The following is a 17,456-nucleotide window of genomic DNA, read 5'->3' as shown; positions in this document are numbered from 1 at the left end:
GCTGTCAGAAAATAATTATATTTGACATTTTACTGTAAAAAGGGTAAAATTGGTCAATTTCATAAAATAATGACACCGATAGAAAGAAAACTTGATGTGATAGAGAAAATCTGAGTTCATTTTCGGATTCAGCGCCCCAAAATTAGCTACAATCAGTTGTCAAAACCCAAACCTGAAAAAAAAAGTTGAAATTTGTAGACCAGTGATTATCGATAAAAACCTTATTCCAACACCAAAAATGTTTTATAAAAACGTTGAAAGCGATTGCTATTATTGTCAAACGGGCAATTTTAGTTTCGGGAAAAGTTGATGGTTTAAAATAATCACCTGGATATTATGGACTGGTCACGAGTTGAATGCTCTGTCTAATAAAGTCCCACACACAACTAGAATTGCAACTTGTAACTAACAGGGCTTATCCAAACAAAGTTTTAAGCACAACAGTAGTATAGCAGCAGTCTAACACGCAACATGACAACATGACAACCGTATAACAGCATAACACAGTGTAGCATAACACAGGTAGAAACCAGGAAGTTAAACCGACATAAGAAATACCAGTAAATTGAGAAATTGTAAATACTAAGAAACTTCTCAAATGGAAAATTTCAAACTGTTCCGATTCCGTACAATTTGGTTTTAAGTACTTCGTGGTAGGTCCTAAATCATCATTTCAATTTCATAATTTTCGCTTGTGCTTCGTCGATTATTTCATCGCCTGGTGACGCTCGTGGTTAATGTCATGGTGCGGATCCACAGTTGTTTTATGGAAGGTAGTTGTTTGAGTCATAATGTCACGACGAACTTGTACTTGTTTGGTTTATTGGAAGAATAACGACCTGCTAGTTAGTGCAGTTCATAGACTACGTACAATATTCCTCTTATAAATGTAGAAAATTTTAGTATTCGACAAAATTAGATTAACGATAAACTTTCGTTTTACTCGGATTAATCTCGGATAGGCTTTGTTAACCTGGCCGTTAGATAGGGGCAAGGCATCACTTTAATTTGCAGAAATAAGATTCAATGAGATGCTGCGTGTTTCGTTTATTTCGGTTCGTTGGTTCGCAATCGACGATTCCCCAGATGCTCTTATACAACCGTGTTTGCACACCAAGGTACGCTTATGATTGGACGCATGTTTCTGCCAAGGAAATGCATTTAGCCTCGTTTTACCAACAAACTGGAATTCATGTTATTCAACATTAAAATATTAAAAACGGATTTCAATCTAAAAAATTTGTGACGTAACAATGAACGATATCAGTTCAAAATTCAAATAAGAACGCGAGTATCTGCTTCACGTATATACCGCGGGAAGGTGCCATGCAATGCTATTGTAGCAATATGGGGCTGGTTACACAAATCTTCTACTGCAGATGCAAATATGATATTTTGGAGGCTTGTGGGAGCAATTAAGGTCATCGCTAATATCACCTGCAACCGACAATATTAAATTTTGTTGTTGGCAAAAGACTGTTGGCAAATCATCATCATTTTGTTGTTGGCAAATCATCATGAAAAATCAAGCACCACTTAAATAATGTTCTCGCACTTAAAGCATGAAGGCAACACAGGGCATGCATGATGACAAACTTGCAGCTAAGAAACACTGCAATGATGCACATAAGAAACTATCTTAATCATTTCAACACCAACCAATGTTGGCTCACTTTAGACTAAATAAATATAAATAATATATTAGTTAATTATAACTTTCGACCTACTATTTAACTTGATAAAAAATTGGAAATGTTTTAAACAAGTTTTAAAGTGCTGAACTACTGCTGAAATGTATGACGTCCAGGGCGTAAATTATCATTTTATGAATAAGGTCGATGCTAAAATGAATTTAAAAAAATCACGATCACACGGTACAATAATCAAACAACCCACATAGAATCGAAAGAATTAAACTAATGATAATAACGTCATGTGAGGAAAACATTCAATAACAGGCAATTTGTGAGAAAATTTATAATAAGCTTTAAAAAACGAATACGAAATAATCATCGGGTTAAAATGGAAATTTTCTATCAATGTCAACAAGAAATGATCCCATATTTAAAACAATTTCATTTTTTGAGACAACCAAGGTTGAGGGCCATTGTATAGATGGAAATACAAAGATATACTGGAATAAATTTTATAAATTGAAACGACAGACAATTAAAGCAGAAAATACATTTAATTGAAATCAAATATTCGTTTGTACCAAATAAGTAGTTTAAGATGACAAATTTGATTAAAAAATTTTAAGGTGACGGGAACGACGTAAAAGAATTCCCAAGCACAAAACATCAAGTTTGAAAATGATCGCTCTTACAGTATGACGTCAAAATTAAATGCCAAATGATTACTGATAAAATTTAGCAAATAAAACATTGAAGATAAAAAAGATTTCGATGAATCACGAAATAAATTAATTGAACTGTCAAACACATCCAGATAAACAAATCAAAATCCAACAAAACTTCAGATGGAAAGGACGCAAGGGTACCGTCGTACTCTGTCCATGTTGGTTGATACTTGCCATTTGTTGGTGGTTGGATCATAGAACTCAACTATTTTGCCATCACACCTATAAAATATATAAAGTGAACTGTTAAACACAAAATGTTGGCAAATGATAGATAAGTCCATAAAAATAATTACTGTACCTGGTTGTATATAAGTTAATTATTGGAAAGCATGTTATCCAGAATATATTAATCATAATAAACAGAAAAGCGAATCAAAAACGATTTTTATCGCGTTATTTGAAATACTCTGGAACTGAGATTAAGTTAGGAATCAACTTGATTATAAACTACTGCAGCAAATCTTCTCGAATCTTCTGCCGAATCATAGCAGACTGCCATACCATTAACAATCAGACAGTCACAAGCTACGTCCGCAAAGTAAAACTCCTTCGCTAGTTATGTGAAGATTGTATTTGGCAAGATAATGTAATTGTTTTGCTCGATGATGTCATAATGACCTAGAAACATTTAACAATATTCGCTTTGTGACCAATTCAAACATTTCCGAGGTCTGCTATTGCCACTATAAGGCTGTGGCTCCACCAGTAGTAATTTAAAATTATCACTGCATTTTTCGGTAAAGATTTAAAAATTCGTATTGGTACTGGTAAGCACTGATCGCTGACAATTTCACTGAGTGACAATTTAAAATTGCTAGTTGTGACACAGCCGGTGATGGTTAAATTGTCATAGAGGTCCTTCTCATATATCCAAAGTACATTTCTTTATCTCCAATAGCGAGTTCTTCAATAAGCTTGTAGCTGTTGATATCTTTTTTCTTAAACGCATTTCTAACCCACACTCTGTGCTTTCTTTGTATATATGTCAGAGCAACGGCTATTATCGCTAAACATTCTTCTTCGCTGCTTGAAGAACTGTCACTCTCCATGTCTCTAACTACGAATGATCTATTCTGCATGCTGGAGTGCTGTTGCAATTTTTTTTTAAATCAACCTCTTCAGAGCTAACAATTGACAATTATAGTTATCACTTTTTATGTGATAATTATTTCTGTGATGAAATGAAATGTTTTTAATTGATTTCCCAAAACTCATCATGACTTTCACCTTCATCTAGTCTAGTGGTTCATGGACCCCAGGTTGGCAATCACTGCATCAGATATTTAGCTCTTAGTAAAAGTACATTTATGATATCATAATATATAAATTAAACAATATGGTTACGTATAATAATTAAGAATACATACAAATACTCACCCTCCAAACACCCATATAAGGTCATCCACTACACAAGCTGATCCATCCCATCTTTCCTCATTCATAGATGGAACATCAATCCAAGTTTTTGTGTCCAGGTTGTATTTTTCAACAGAAGAGAGACCATATCCACCTGATTTAATTCATTTAAAGAACATGACAATTCATAAGTCTCCTTAAAAATTTGAAAGATATTTGCACTTACAGCAAGACTCACCTATCGCGTATATTTCGTTGTTTAATACAACAGCAGATAATCCAGATCTGAGGGTTTTCAACGGTGGGATATATTCCCACTTTCCGTTTCGTGGATCATAACATTCTGCTGTGTTTGTTGCATAGTTGCTAACCCTTCCTCCAAGCGCATAAAGCAAACCTTTCAAAATAAACCATCCATCAATCAATCACGTCATTTGTGCTTGAAATTCGAGCATTATTACTCCAGCACTTTATGAAGGAAAAGTCAAATCCTTCGCAGTGGTGAAATTTTCTTTGACCATTTCTCGTTGCTTCTTTTATCTTCTGCTGATTTTTATAAATTTGTTTCAAAATGCACGGAATACAATTCCAGGCGCCAAAATTAGAAATTGTTGGAAAGCATATGATATGTGTGACGTCACACAGATTGTTATTTCAAATCATGGAACATTTAATACGTGACCAACAACTTGATCTTCTATTCTCTGCGCTGAGTTTTCCATCGATTAATATTAAACTCTTGGACAAAAAATACCATAATTGCTCCAGTACAAGATACCACATCGTTTGTTTCTGCGCTTTTTTTGTGACACGTATTCAACCTTTTTACATGAGTAAGGCTAAGTGAGTCGAGTCAAGTCAGCGACGCGAGTCTCGTGCGAGTAAATATTTCTACTCATTTTGATATTTATTGACATGTGTTAATTCCTGGTAAGCTGAAAAGTTTTTTCAATGTTCAGCAACAATACTGGACCATCGACTGGGTTTCACATGAAATAAATTTCTGAAATTTTTAAACGGTACGTTTTTTTCTCAAGAAAGCGACCAGACAGACGTGGAAATCGCTTTGATTTTTCTATTTCTTTAATTTCAATTTAATTTCTTTAATTTCAATTTCAAATCCAGAGTTAATTCCTGGTAAACTGGAAAATTTTTCAAAACTAAGCAACAATACTGGACCATTGTCTGGACCTGAAGTAAAATAAATTTCTAAAATTCCTAAACGGCAAAATTTTTTCTCGAGAAAGCGACCAGACTGACGCGGAAATCATTTTGATTTTTCACTTTTTTAAACGAGAGAAAAAAGTAGTTTCCAAATCGAGACGAAATTTCAAAAACCGGGTTCCGGGTATAAGTGATGGACCCGGTATTTGAGTTTTGAGAAAAACGAACTTTTTGCGAAAATTAACTCAAAATTAAGGTAAAATCAACATCATTGCAATACAGTGAAATTTGCATAATTCGTTTCCGTTTAAATTATTAACTCAATTTTGTCGATCCTGACAAAATTGAGAATATTTTCAAAGTTTCTGGTTCGCTTAATTCGGTTTTGGCAAATTCGATTAGTTCGTCAATATTCTTTTACTCCAAAAATCATTTTGGTTGTCAAATATTGTCATGAACTTTGCGTAAATCTCAGCATAAAGACTCAACGACATGAGAGAACTTACGCGATCAACGCATTTTAATTGTATGAATGTGTGAGTTTGTATAATAAATGTAATTTAAATATTTAGTTGATGGATTTTTTATGTTTTATGTAAGCCCTAGAGAGAATGCACTGTGTGCAGCAGTGTGTTATTACTTGTTTGCATATTTCGCAATTCATAACTTATAGTCTACCTGATCATGTGAGCTCAAGCTTGCGAAAGCTCGTGTTAAGTAAATGAAAGGTCTGAAGCAAGTTATATTCTACTTGTTAATCAAGTTTACAAAGTTTCTTTATTTTCCTGCTTATGACTCAATGCAAACTAATACCCAGGTTGCCAGTAAAATTATTGCACAAACTAACTATTGTGATGAAATAATTACCAAATATCAAACAATAAATTGCGTAAATAGTATACAGCGACGCCATTTTGTTTGAAAATTGTGAAGGCCAAAATTTTCCTGGATTCTTCCAAAAATCCGAATGTTTACATTTTAAAACCCAACTTTCGAGAAATAGAAAAGGACAGAAAAATCCGGGTTTCGGGTTCGGGAGAGAAGTGCGCTCATGGAACGAGTTGAACTCGATTAAAAGCGCTAATAAGTAAAAAGTGTTATTGCCACCAAACTATTTGATGGTGATGATGAACGCCAAGCAGCTATGTTTAGTTAAACGTTTGGAGTATATCCAAGTGTCTGGATTCCTCTGAGGACCATGTGCTAATAAGAACGCATATCAAGGAGTTACAACAAAGATATGAACACGAATGAGAATAAGAAAATAGCAACCTTGTGCACTTTACTAAGTTATAAAATGGACCTGTGACGTAACAATGAACGATATCAAGTAAAATATGCGAATAAAGACGCAAGAATCTGCTTCACGTATACTGCGGTCCACGGGCAGGTGCCGGTATGGTTTTATCAATGTGGAAACGAACGATTGGTGATTGCCATCTCTCAATTTACTTCGACAACTTTGACAAAATTTAACATCAAACATCAAAGTAATAAACTCACCTCGTGCACTGACCAACGCATGGTAAGTTCGCTTGTTATTCATGTTTCTTATCGAAGACCATTTCCTCTCTTCAGGATTGTAACTTTCACATGATGATAGATGACCAGTGTCATTAAAACCACCGGAACAATAAACAAGACCTACAAGTCATCAGGTGAATATTAGTAGAGGGTTCTTAATATTCTATTTATCTATTAATTATTTATGGTAAGTGTGCCCGAAACAAAACTCTTCAGCATGTGATTCTATCAAATTTTGTATAACATTTACAAAAATTAAACGATAAGCAATTACAGTTACAGTTGGACGCACATTTTACAACGCAAATACGACGATGCAACATACGAATGCGATTTGTGTCCTGAAACGAGCCGGAGTGAAAATGTTTTTAATCGCCAAAAAGAGAGGGAACGTGAGCGGCAAAACGAGTTCGTTTCTTTATAACAGAAATAACACAAATAACGGCTTTTTTCATTGATGAGCGAGAGCGTGAGCGACAAGAGAGGTTGCCCAACATTACTGTCTATAACTTGCATGAACTTGAACTTGCACGTCATAATAACTTACCATCCAATAAAGTTGATGCAAATACACCTCGCTTTTCTCCCATCGAAGGCAAGTTGTTATCCCACTTTGGATTCTCATCATTCAAGTCCAACATCTCAACAGCGTTGTGGTAAGGACCAAGCCGTGGCCAACCTCCCATCAATAAAATTTGTTGATTATAATTTACAGCAGATGGAAATCCCCGATCAATGTTTGTATCCTGTATGAAGAAACATTATTGCATAAAGTCAACATCAACTGAAGTGAATTTACTAACAAAATCAACTAAATAATGGATATGGTGTTATTAATGGAGATGGCCTGGCCAGACTTAGGTACAAAAACTATCTGCAGGTAACAATACAATACGAATAAATTATGGCTTATGGACATGGTCAATAAAGTTTTGTGGTTGAGAGGATTGTACAGTGGCACATAACAAAACAGGTATAAACTTTCTGCAGGCGAGAAATCATAACAATCAATTCGATCGAGAAACAACAATCCATGGAATTCCACGACTTCAAGGAGTGTTTGTTAGCTCATAACTTTGACATTCACTCTTTTTGGCAGCTTGTCAATTCAAAATGATTTTTGTGCTTGGAACATAAAATGGTTATTCACGATTATTAAAACACTTTAACATTTCAATATATTCTTGCTTCTCCGTCAATTCTATTGTTACGTTGTTACTTGTCTGCCTCCGAATGGAAGCTTTAACCAAGGGTTAAGTAAGTTCTCGCAATCGCCAGCGAACGGACGTTGTTTAAGATTGATTTGTCATTCCGCAGTCTTGTCTGCCTCCGGGCTGAAACGCTTGTCGATTTGGCTACGCCTTGTCTGTTGCTACAACGAGTGATGACGACATTCTACCGATACCGGTACGGCTGTGTAGACGTGCCTAGTTTTTATCGTTTTTGAAATACAATCCTATAGTTAACTGCATGTTTCTTCGAACCAGCACTAGGAAAAGGCTGGTAACACTATTTTGTCCAAATTAAGTTAACACTCCCGTAAAGAGGTAAAATTTGAACGTGCATGAGCAACTCGCCAGGCAACAAACGTCATTTCCTTTATTTTTAACAATAGACAGTGTGACAAAACAATGATCTTAAACTTTGCTCCTTTGCTCAATATTGGCAGGAGCAAGACCAGCAGTCTTTATAGAGTTTTGCTTTTTCTGATTGGATTTCGGTGGTTTCCATTGCTGTATTTTTCAACAAAAACCTGAGTGTTTGTTATGAAGGCAAAGCACGTTATTAAATGCAGACAGTTACGTCAAGTGAAAATTTTCTGGTAAATTCGAAATAACATCGTATAAGGATGAACTTGAGTTAGCGTAACAACAAATTTATGCCTGTCTCATTGTTATATGTTTAAACCAGCTTTGCCGGTCCGCGTAACAATTAGTTTGCATGAAACCGGTCTGTGGTATAAAATGATTGGAGACCGCTGATCTTGTGAAAGCAGCAACATGGTTTTATCTCAAATCAGTTGTTTCACCTGGACACTTTTATTTGAAATTCGATCATTCTCGCCGCTTTTCACGTTTTTAATCATTTGCATAATAACTGTTTTGCTTTAATTGTTTTATATAATTGCATTAATTAATTGCTTTGATTACTTTGCTCTGCAACCACAACAAATTAAAAAAATATTTCATTTCAAATTTGATCTGTTCATCTCCTGAATAAAAGTTTATTTTATATTTGCTTATGAGAGAAATCTGCCCGATCCAATTGTTACTGACAGAACACATAACGATCTTATCTTGAGTTACACTTGGCAAAGAACACACAGACACAGAGGAACAAATTATGTTTTCAACTCATTGCCAAGTGTCACAATACCGTGACAACAAGCATATGTGTATGACATCACAATCACACTTCTTAATTGAAACAAATTCATTACAAAACAAACATACCGGCATGTTACTCCACTGATTTGTCTTGGTATTGAACTTGACAACACTTTGTGGGCAATACCATCCACCAATAATTAGTATATCATCAGACTGACCTGGAAAAATATATTCGATTTGTAGTATTTGGTTGAAAGCATTGTTACATCACAGAAATTTAGTTGTTAAATCTACTGCTGCTGTTGCTACTACCACTAGTCGCTTAATCATTACCATCCTGGTCCAATATATTAAATATTATTGGTTCAACATCTCAATATTGCCATAATTTTGTTTAGCAAAGATTTAACTTATATTAATGTAAAGCTTATTTCATAGCTTTTATCATAGCCTTATAAATTTATGCACTGTCAAAACATGAAACATTATAGAGGTTTAGTTACAAGCAAACTTTGTTTTAAGAAAACGAACATGTATGGAGAAACCCAGACAGCCAGCGAAAAAAGAAATGGACACATGTCAAAACAATTTAAGTGATTAACCGCTCTCTCACCTGGTTTTGCTTTACAAGTTGGAGCACCGGAAAGTCGAGAAGCGAGTGATGTCACAAGAAGTTGCATGCAATCCGTGGAGTTGCAAACCAGTTTCTAAATAATTAAAATTGAATCATGTTGGTACTTTACATATTACGAAAATGTATTTTGTCACCATGTACGCCTATTTGCAAACAAAACATTTTTAAAATTAAATTTTTCAACATTGACTCATAACATAAAGTAGCAGTGCTACATGTTAACCCTCACACAATTTTCAATTTCTTTCAAAAGTTGACACAAAACTTGGCGTTGCATGATGATGCAAAGAAATATGCAATGCGTGCAAAGCTTCATGCAAGGTACCTCCTTTTGAGCAACTTTTATCAAAAAATCTTTCGACAAATTTTGTAGTTTAATAAGATGAAATAAATCACTGAAGTTTTTTTGTCTTTCATCGAAATCATAAAGTGCCCAAGCAACTGCACTCCTGTATTTTTCCTCATCGATCGAATCCTGAAATTTAATCAAGGTTGGGGTGACATCATAGGTACCTTTATATAAGTCTAAATATATGATATGATGTATAATAAAGCAACGAAAGGTCAAAAAATGGTTGAAGAAATGAAACATTGCAGATAGTTTGAACAACGCCATTTAATACTTTGATTTATTGTCTTAACTTAACAGCGAAATGATATTAACTGCCGGCAATATTTGAAAATTTAAATCGCGTAATCTTATTCGAGATAAAAAGTATCTTGCAAAATCTGGCAACAAACATTCAAGTTGTTCATGCATATATGAGCCAGCATACATCATATGATTTGTTTAAAAACAGACAACTTTAGCAAAGCTTCTTTACTTTGGCTTATAAATAGAGCACAGGGTAATGCACAATTTATGGAAATGTAACTAATATACCGCAGTGTAACAATTCTAACATGAAAGTGTGGATTGCAATTAGCTTCTTGCAATTACCACATTTCACAAAATGATGTAAGAACTATCAAAACAAAATGTTTGATTTAGATGCTGTATAAAAATCATTACGAAACAAAAACATTCCAATTCTAAGTTTACTTCATCACTTTCCAACTTCAGCATAGACTTGACATCATCAACACCAAGCTCAAGAAAATCTGCACTTTTTAAAACTGCTCCAAGATTTTTAGAAATGAAAGTTTCAGCTGCTTGTACAAGATCACCCATGTTGTATCGGTTTGAATAAGATCTAATTTTCAAGCAATTTTCTCCATTGAGAGATGCTTTGAAAAATTTCCTGCAGTTTTCCTTCAAACCTTAAAAATACTTCCAACTTATTTAGGAATAAAACCTGTCATTTAATTATGATACAAAATCTCTTAACAGCCACTCATTTTATATGTTTATTCAAGCTTCCTGAATTACGTACATTCGATGAATTCATAAACTTGATAATTTTCTCAACATTTTTTTGAAAGGAAATATCTTTATGAACAATTGCATTGTACTTCTATACAAATTAGAAAATATAGACTGCTCATTTAGACAATCCAATATTAGATCACAAAACTCATGTGATTATAGTTAAATCCAGTTAACACAACCAAACGCTTATTACATCTAAGTTGCTAGGAATAAATTTTTGTATTCATCCTCCATCATAAAAGCCCCTTTTAATACATCAACTTTCGATTCCTCATGGAGGCAAATTATTCTTTATTGTGTTCAAGCAATGGCCTATGGTAATAAACAAATTTTTAGTTGAACAAGCTGTGTGGGTAAATTGAGCTGTTTACCGAGAAGAAACAATGGCCCATTAAGGACAAAAGGTGTGATATGATAACCTTTATCTCCGGAGGAAGGAAAATCTTTCCACAACATTAACCCAGCGATGAGCCCTCATTGCTTGTGCTCCAGTTATCAAGCTTGCCATTGTCCAAGTTCCAATTGCAAAACTATATTCTTTCATTTGGTTTTCTTGATTTTTATGTCGAATGTTTTACTTTATATCGATTTTTATATATTATTTCCCAAATACAGAACTGTTCACCAAGACACCTGCACAAGAGCAAGCATTGTTTAATGCCTTGCCAAATAGCATTATAAAGGTAGCGTCACTAGGTATCGAACACAGATCGCATTATGGGGGAGCCCAGAGCCTAAACCGCCCGAATATCAGGAACATCTACTCTTAAACAGAGTGTTTCCACCTAAAAGTTGAGTGAATGCTGTACAACACATTGATTGCATTTTGATGCCATAAAGAATCGTTCATTTGCAGTTTTACGAAAACAAGTCCTTTATCTTTGTCTTTATCCTTTATCTTTATCTTTATCCTTCATCTTTTTACAACCACTGCTTGTTACATCCGATTGGTTGTGAGTGATAAATGTTCGAGGTTATGATTGCATTAACCAAATTCTACTTAACAATACATTTTAAGAGGATAAAAATCCAAACTTTGCACATTTGCACAGAAGTGTCCACAGTTTAAGTTACTTTTACATGATACTCAAAACCAGCAACCTTTACAGACAGCGTTATATCAATAAATACAACAAGTATAACAGAATCAGCTACAATAACAATGATTACTTATAATCCATAGATATTCTGCTGCTTTGAGTACATCATATACATTGTCATGAGTGAGAATTATGCATGAAGTGTATATGAAGTTAATGATCGATGCCATTGTTGGACCACTGACTTCTTTAACACTTCCTTCATTTAAATTACTTTCTCTCATCTACAGTATAAACAAAAAAACAGTAAATACTTAAAAGTTTTTGTGAAATAGTAAATTAGTAAGAATTTAACCCAGTTCACCTTTGTAGTGAACATTTTCTTGAAATATTCTGAGAAGGTACCAACCACACATTTGTGAACAGGGAATTGTCTTCCTCCAGCTTTTATTGTAAAATCACAGAAGTCCTTTGTTGTTTTTCTTTCCCTTTGTGACATATATATCATGAAACACAAAACAATTTTTACTTTTGGCAACCAACGTAGAAAAATTGTGACAGATATTAACCATTACAGTAATCACAATTAATGACATATTAGCACGTCATCACATTAGAGTACAGACTTTGTTATAGTAGGCAGTGTATAGTGTTCATAGGCATAAGGTTTAAAATCCTGGATCTGCTTAAGTCTATGAGTAGCGAGCTGAAACTTTCCTAAATGTGGGATTCGTAATAGCTAGCCACCCGAACCATAGTCAAGCAACCACTTGGTCGTGTTTTCATTCGAAACTCGCAGGCCAATGTATTCCACAGGGACTGATGAGGGGACAAACACATCCAGTCACAGTACTCAAGGCGCCGGTTATGACGATTGTCGATTTGGTGAGTGTGTGTACTGCCACACCAGACAGGTTCGCAGTCCTCAGCAGCGAAATAAAATAGAAAACGAGCTGATGTACAGATCGTAGTAGTCAGGCCAGAGATCACCAGTTGTCCTATCAAAGGCAGCATTGGATGTAAGTTTTTTGTGTAACGACTCTAAGTGTCGACGATACGTGAGCAATCCGTCCAAGGTTACTCCAAGGTATTTGGAACCATGATGCACAGAGATGCACAGAGATGCACAGAGATGCACAGAGATGCACAGAGATGCACAGAGACAAGAGATGCACAGAGATGGGTTCCTTTATGCTCACGGAAGGTAAAGGGAGGGGTGCCAGGATCGATCCTTGTGGTGGGCGCAGTTTCTTAGACATCATAATTTGCTTCACTGACGGTAACCGATGGTAAAGGCAACAAACAATTCACAAAACACACAATACTACTAACGTTAATGTCAAATTGTACATATCAGTTTTTTTACTATTTGTCATAAGTATATACGTGTTTTTACCTACCTATCATATCAGCCATAATTATGATGTTTAAAATGACATTTTTTGAGGAAAGTATCAAATATACTTGTACAGATGAGCTTTTCTTAAAATTAACAACTTACTCATTCAAGTTGCTGAGTATTTCAGTGGCGTGGTTGTTGCTAAATTCCATCTTTTATAGTTTAATGTAAGAAACAAATAATAATTTAACTGAACCCAAAACGTTTTGTTTAAAATTCTGCAACCGTTTAAAACATAGTTTAGTCATAAAACTCAACCATTATCTACCACACTACCTAGCAATTATCATCAGGTACAAATAACAATAAGGTTGTAATAGAAAATTGGTATATCGCACCTCAACTTGAGAGGTTGACCCAATTCACTACAATAAGTACTTGTTGAAATGCTTATTGCGGGTGATAATATATGAATCTCATGAGGTCGTTGTCTGCTTTTCTCACCCACAGATTTAATTGTTCACCTTGACGGCTTATTGTCTGATGACAGGCTTCAATTAACAGTGATCAATATTATAATCACTTGTTTCCACTGCAATATTACAGGACCAAAGTCCTTGCTACCTTTTGAAGATGACAATAAAGTTGTCTATCTTAACACTGAACTTATTCAAATATAATTCATCAATGGTTACACATGAATGACAACTGAATATACTGATTATATTGAAGTTTCTTTGAACAATTACATTTAGAAAAAACATTGGCAGAGCAACAGCGTAAAGATGTCCATATTATATGGTTGATCTTAGTAGAATGAATGCATTGAACAGCTGTGCATAACTCACGCAAGATAGCCAGGCGCGATATATTTATGTCACGACTTAAAACGGAAAACAAAAAATTATTGGTACGCATATAATATATCCCTAATATAATATCCCCTTATTATAATATCTACTTATTATCACATAACCTCCCCCCAAGGAAATTGCTTAAATGTAATGAATGCAATTTTATGATCAACATAAAATAAACAACATAAATAAATCAACAAAATCAACATAAATAAAAAGAAATTCGCCATGGGCAATAATTGACACCAAGGCAGTGATAACAATAATCGATATAATACGGTTTTGTACAAGTCAAATAACTACAAATGTTAAAATATAGTATAATACAATGCATACTGGCAATACATTCGCAATAATGTGGTAACATGTATTCTTAGAATTATGAAGCAAATTAGGTTACAAAGCAGTAAAATGATGGCATTTATGAAAGCTCAGGGTTTAACTTTTGACAAGCTTCATTATCTCCTTGTTCAGACGCATTTCGATTATCGTTATTTGAGTCAGAGTTGCTAGCATGTACTATGACAGATTTGTTACGAAGAGCATATGTTTTGGCACGAATGATAGATATAAGCATAGGCAATGTTAACTTTAAAAACCATAAAGTGAAAATTATGCTCCAAATGTAGATCAAAGTTAAGAGAATAAAAAAATATTCCACTTAGTATAGGAGAAGTAATACTAGAAATCGTTTATAAGAACACATTGGTTAAGGTGTTGTCTATATTTTGTTGCAGGTATAACATATCTGCTGTATTTTCTGGGTCGGATCTACTTCCAATAAAATGATATAATTGGTCATGCATGAGACGAGTTTGACTGACAGCTTGCAAAATACCCGGTAAGTCATCAAAATCATAACCACAAGCTTACAATTAGTCATGGCCTCAATTGCACTGGATATCTGGTCATGTGCATGATCATATAGGGTTGTAGATTTAATTAATATTGCGTTATACGCAGTATGTGCATAACCTTTTGGCCATACACATTTTTGTTCATTGGAATTATGAGTACTCCATGTCATGACATTGGAGCTTATTAAAGGACCATAGCCAGAAGCGCGTTTGGTTCTGACCCAATGTGCACAAGCTTCTACGCTTGGTGCAGGATTAATTAGTGCTGTTTCGTCACAGGTCTTGGCCTCAAAAAAGAAATAAGTAGTCTTAAGAGCTGTAGATATAACTGAACATTTATATATGGGTATCATTTTCTTCTTGGGAACAGGGTCATAAATCGTCACTCCACATCGTTGAATTAGTGTTGCATTCTGTCGAACACATTTGTGAGGTTTGGGAATCAGATATTCTCCAGTATGAATGTTGTCATGACACAGCCTTAATTGTAGCCGTGTTGCGGATATACATGAAAAAATAGCAATACTAAAAATACTCAAAAGGATAGATATAGAAGTCATTTTATCGATAACATGCAGACTTTGTGATCTCACGTCCGGTTCTCGTGATATACCTAGGAACAGGTTCTTCGTCCGTGTTTATGCTTTGTGACAGAGAACGTGAGTCATTAATAAATAAAGGTCTTTTTAATTCACTAATTTGATAGCGTGACTTAACAGTCGCCGAATATGCAGACTAAATCGCAAAACAAACATGTGGTGATCAAATGGCACATTTTTATACCAAATGCGGTGTTGTTTAAGAGCGACAACCAGCGGCAAACCATAAAACACCCAACGGCCGCTATAAAACATCTTTCCTTCTTGCAACGAAAGGAAAGTGGTAAAATGAAATATGCCGTTGGAAAACATAAAACACTCAAAATCAATCAAGTTCTTTTCCTCTTTCTCTTTCTGTGCTAGAAATAACTGAAATGAAATAACGGTGTGAGCGTCGGAGTTGACGTCATTTCCCCTAAACGACCATTATAATTGTTGTGTAACAAAACAAAATTCCAACAGTAGAAAGTATCATGCTTCGTGTAATGGAATCAAGGCCTAATATTACAACCAGCGGAAACGCGCCGACGCACAAAACCAAGCTGCAAAATATTACCAGAGGCTCTAACCGTGCACGATTGATCGAGATGCAACGGCAAGTTGAAATGGCGAAGTCGAGGAACAAGTGAACGGTAAGGGACTTTGCCAAAATTCTTTTTGCGGTATTTTTGTTTTTCTTGCTGTTTGTCGTTGACAAGTTCAGAAGAAAAAACAAAACTATACACAGAGAAGATGGCGGCAGAAGCACAACCGAAAAACTAAGAGGTGTCCAAATAGCGACACTGTTTTCTGTGGGTTAGCCACGTCTGGTAAAAATTTCTTTGTTTGAGGATGTACCGCGGTGTTTGTCGTAATCGGTATCAGAAACAACACACAAAGCCTCAAGATCTAAGCTCCTGTGGAAAAAGGTTACCGCCCTGCATTCTCCCGGGTTCATATCAGCCAGGAATTTGAAATAATGCAATTTTTTGCAAGAAATTGAAAAGTCATTGATGGTTTATCGCATCGAGCGCCATTTAAAAGTCTATCGACATAAACAGACACTTCGAGTCACGAGCACGCGCGTTTTCATAAAGGTCTCGTAACAATATGGTGGCGTCGTGAATTAACTTGCCAGGCTGCGCATAATGTTGCTCATGGGTATTTTGCCTGATATCGTTTCAGCCAGTTTGTCAAGACTTTTGTAAATGTAAATGTTAACATCACTGTTCGAAAGAGAGATCGGGAATTCTTCAAATCGTCTTTTGCGTTTTTTTTGTGGATTAGCGTAATCAAGAATTCTTTACTAAACAGTAGATTTTGCCGTGTAAGCATTTTTATACCACGTTTTTATGATTTCCGTAAAACCGCCGCCAATTGTACTCCAGTATTCCTGAAAAAATTCTACACTAAGACCATCGAGGCATTTTTCCTTTCGAGATATTCTTAATCGCGTTATAAATTTCGTCATCGCGAATGTCCGCGTCAGGGTTTCCTGGTCGTCGTCTGACAGCGATGTCGTCAAACAACTCAGGAAGTTGTGTCGGTCGTCATTCGATGTCTGCTGTGGCGACAGATCAACAAATCTTCGGAAATTCGTCGTTTGTGATAATTCAGGGGTTGTGTCGCATGGCAGCTCCTATTTGTCACTTTACTTGTTAATTTGCGTGCATTTGCGCGCCTGCATAATACGTTTGAAAACATCTTTTGTGGTTAGGTCTTGGCTACGTTCCAAATATTTTTGTTGTTTGTTTACGTTGGTAATCGCTTTAAAGCTGTTTTTGATTAAAAGGTAATTTTCAAAATTGTCTTCGGATCGCGAAGACAATATTACGTATTACTAGAACAATGCTTAGGCCTAGTAAATTGAAACGATGCCATTGTATGACAATGTAACGCAATACGACAATATACTGGGAGGCTTAACTGTTTGTCTATGAAGAAAATTGCCTCGCCTTGGCGAGGTAGAAAAATAAACTAGACTCATTGTATTGCTCCTAAACACGGAAATCTTTTATATAGTAAAAGGCGATATTTTATTGCGGA

General features: G+C 35.2%; 1 protein-coding gene across 1 annotated transcript; it reads right to left on the bottom strand.

The window, feature by feature from the left end:
- Positions 1 to 5,993: 5,993 nt before the first annotated feature.
- LOC143459603 (kelch-like protein 12) lies at positions 5,994 to 12,278 on the bottom strand. Its single transcript, XM_076956819.1, has 9 exons — positions 12,144 to 12,278; positions 11,910 to 12,063; positions 10,413 to 10,630; positions 9,696 to 9,845; positions 9,350 to 9,443; positions 8,860 to 8,954; positions 6,954 to 7,152; positions 6,386 to 6,526; positions 5,994 to 6,085 (listed from the first exon to the last, which is right to left on the bottom strand). The coding sequence occupies exons 1-9, from the start codon at positions 12,276 to 12,278 to the stop codon at positions 5,994 to 5,996; spliced, it is 1,278 nt and encodes a 425-aa protein (XP_076812934.1).
- Positions 12,279 to 17,456: the final 5,178 nt, after the last annotated feature.

The sequence above is a fragment of the Clavelina lepadiformis genome, chromosome 5 (assembly GCF_947623445.1).
Source record: "Clavelina lepadiformis chromosome 5, kaClaLepa1.1, whole genome shotgun sequence".
Taxonomy (NCBI): Eukaryota; Metazoa; Chordata; class Ascidiacea; order Aplousobranchia; family Clavelinidae; genus Clavelina; species Clavelina lepadiformis.
Note: the sequence above shows the minus strand (reverse complement) of the source record. Positions and strands in the feature narration are given on the sequence as shown.

Bases quoted from the DNA above. Each gene is read 5' to 3' on its own strand.
- LOC143459603 (XM_076956819.1), bottom strand. From the start codon at position 12,278: ATGTCACAAAGGGAAAGAAAAACAACAAAGGACTTCTGTGATTTTACA. The intron at 12,064-12,143 runs GTGAACTGGGTT...TTTATACTGTAG, and splicing joins AGAAAATGTTCACTACAAAG to ATGAGAGAAAGTAATTTAAA. The intron at 8,955-9,349 runs GTGAGAGAGCGG...ATATTTTTCCAG, and splicing joins AACTTGTAAAGCAAAACCAG to GTCAGTCTGATGATATACTA.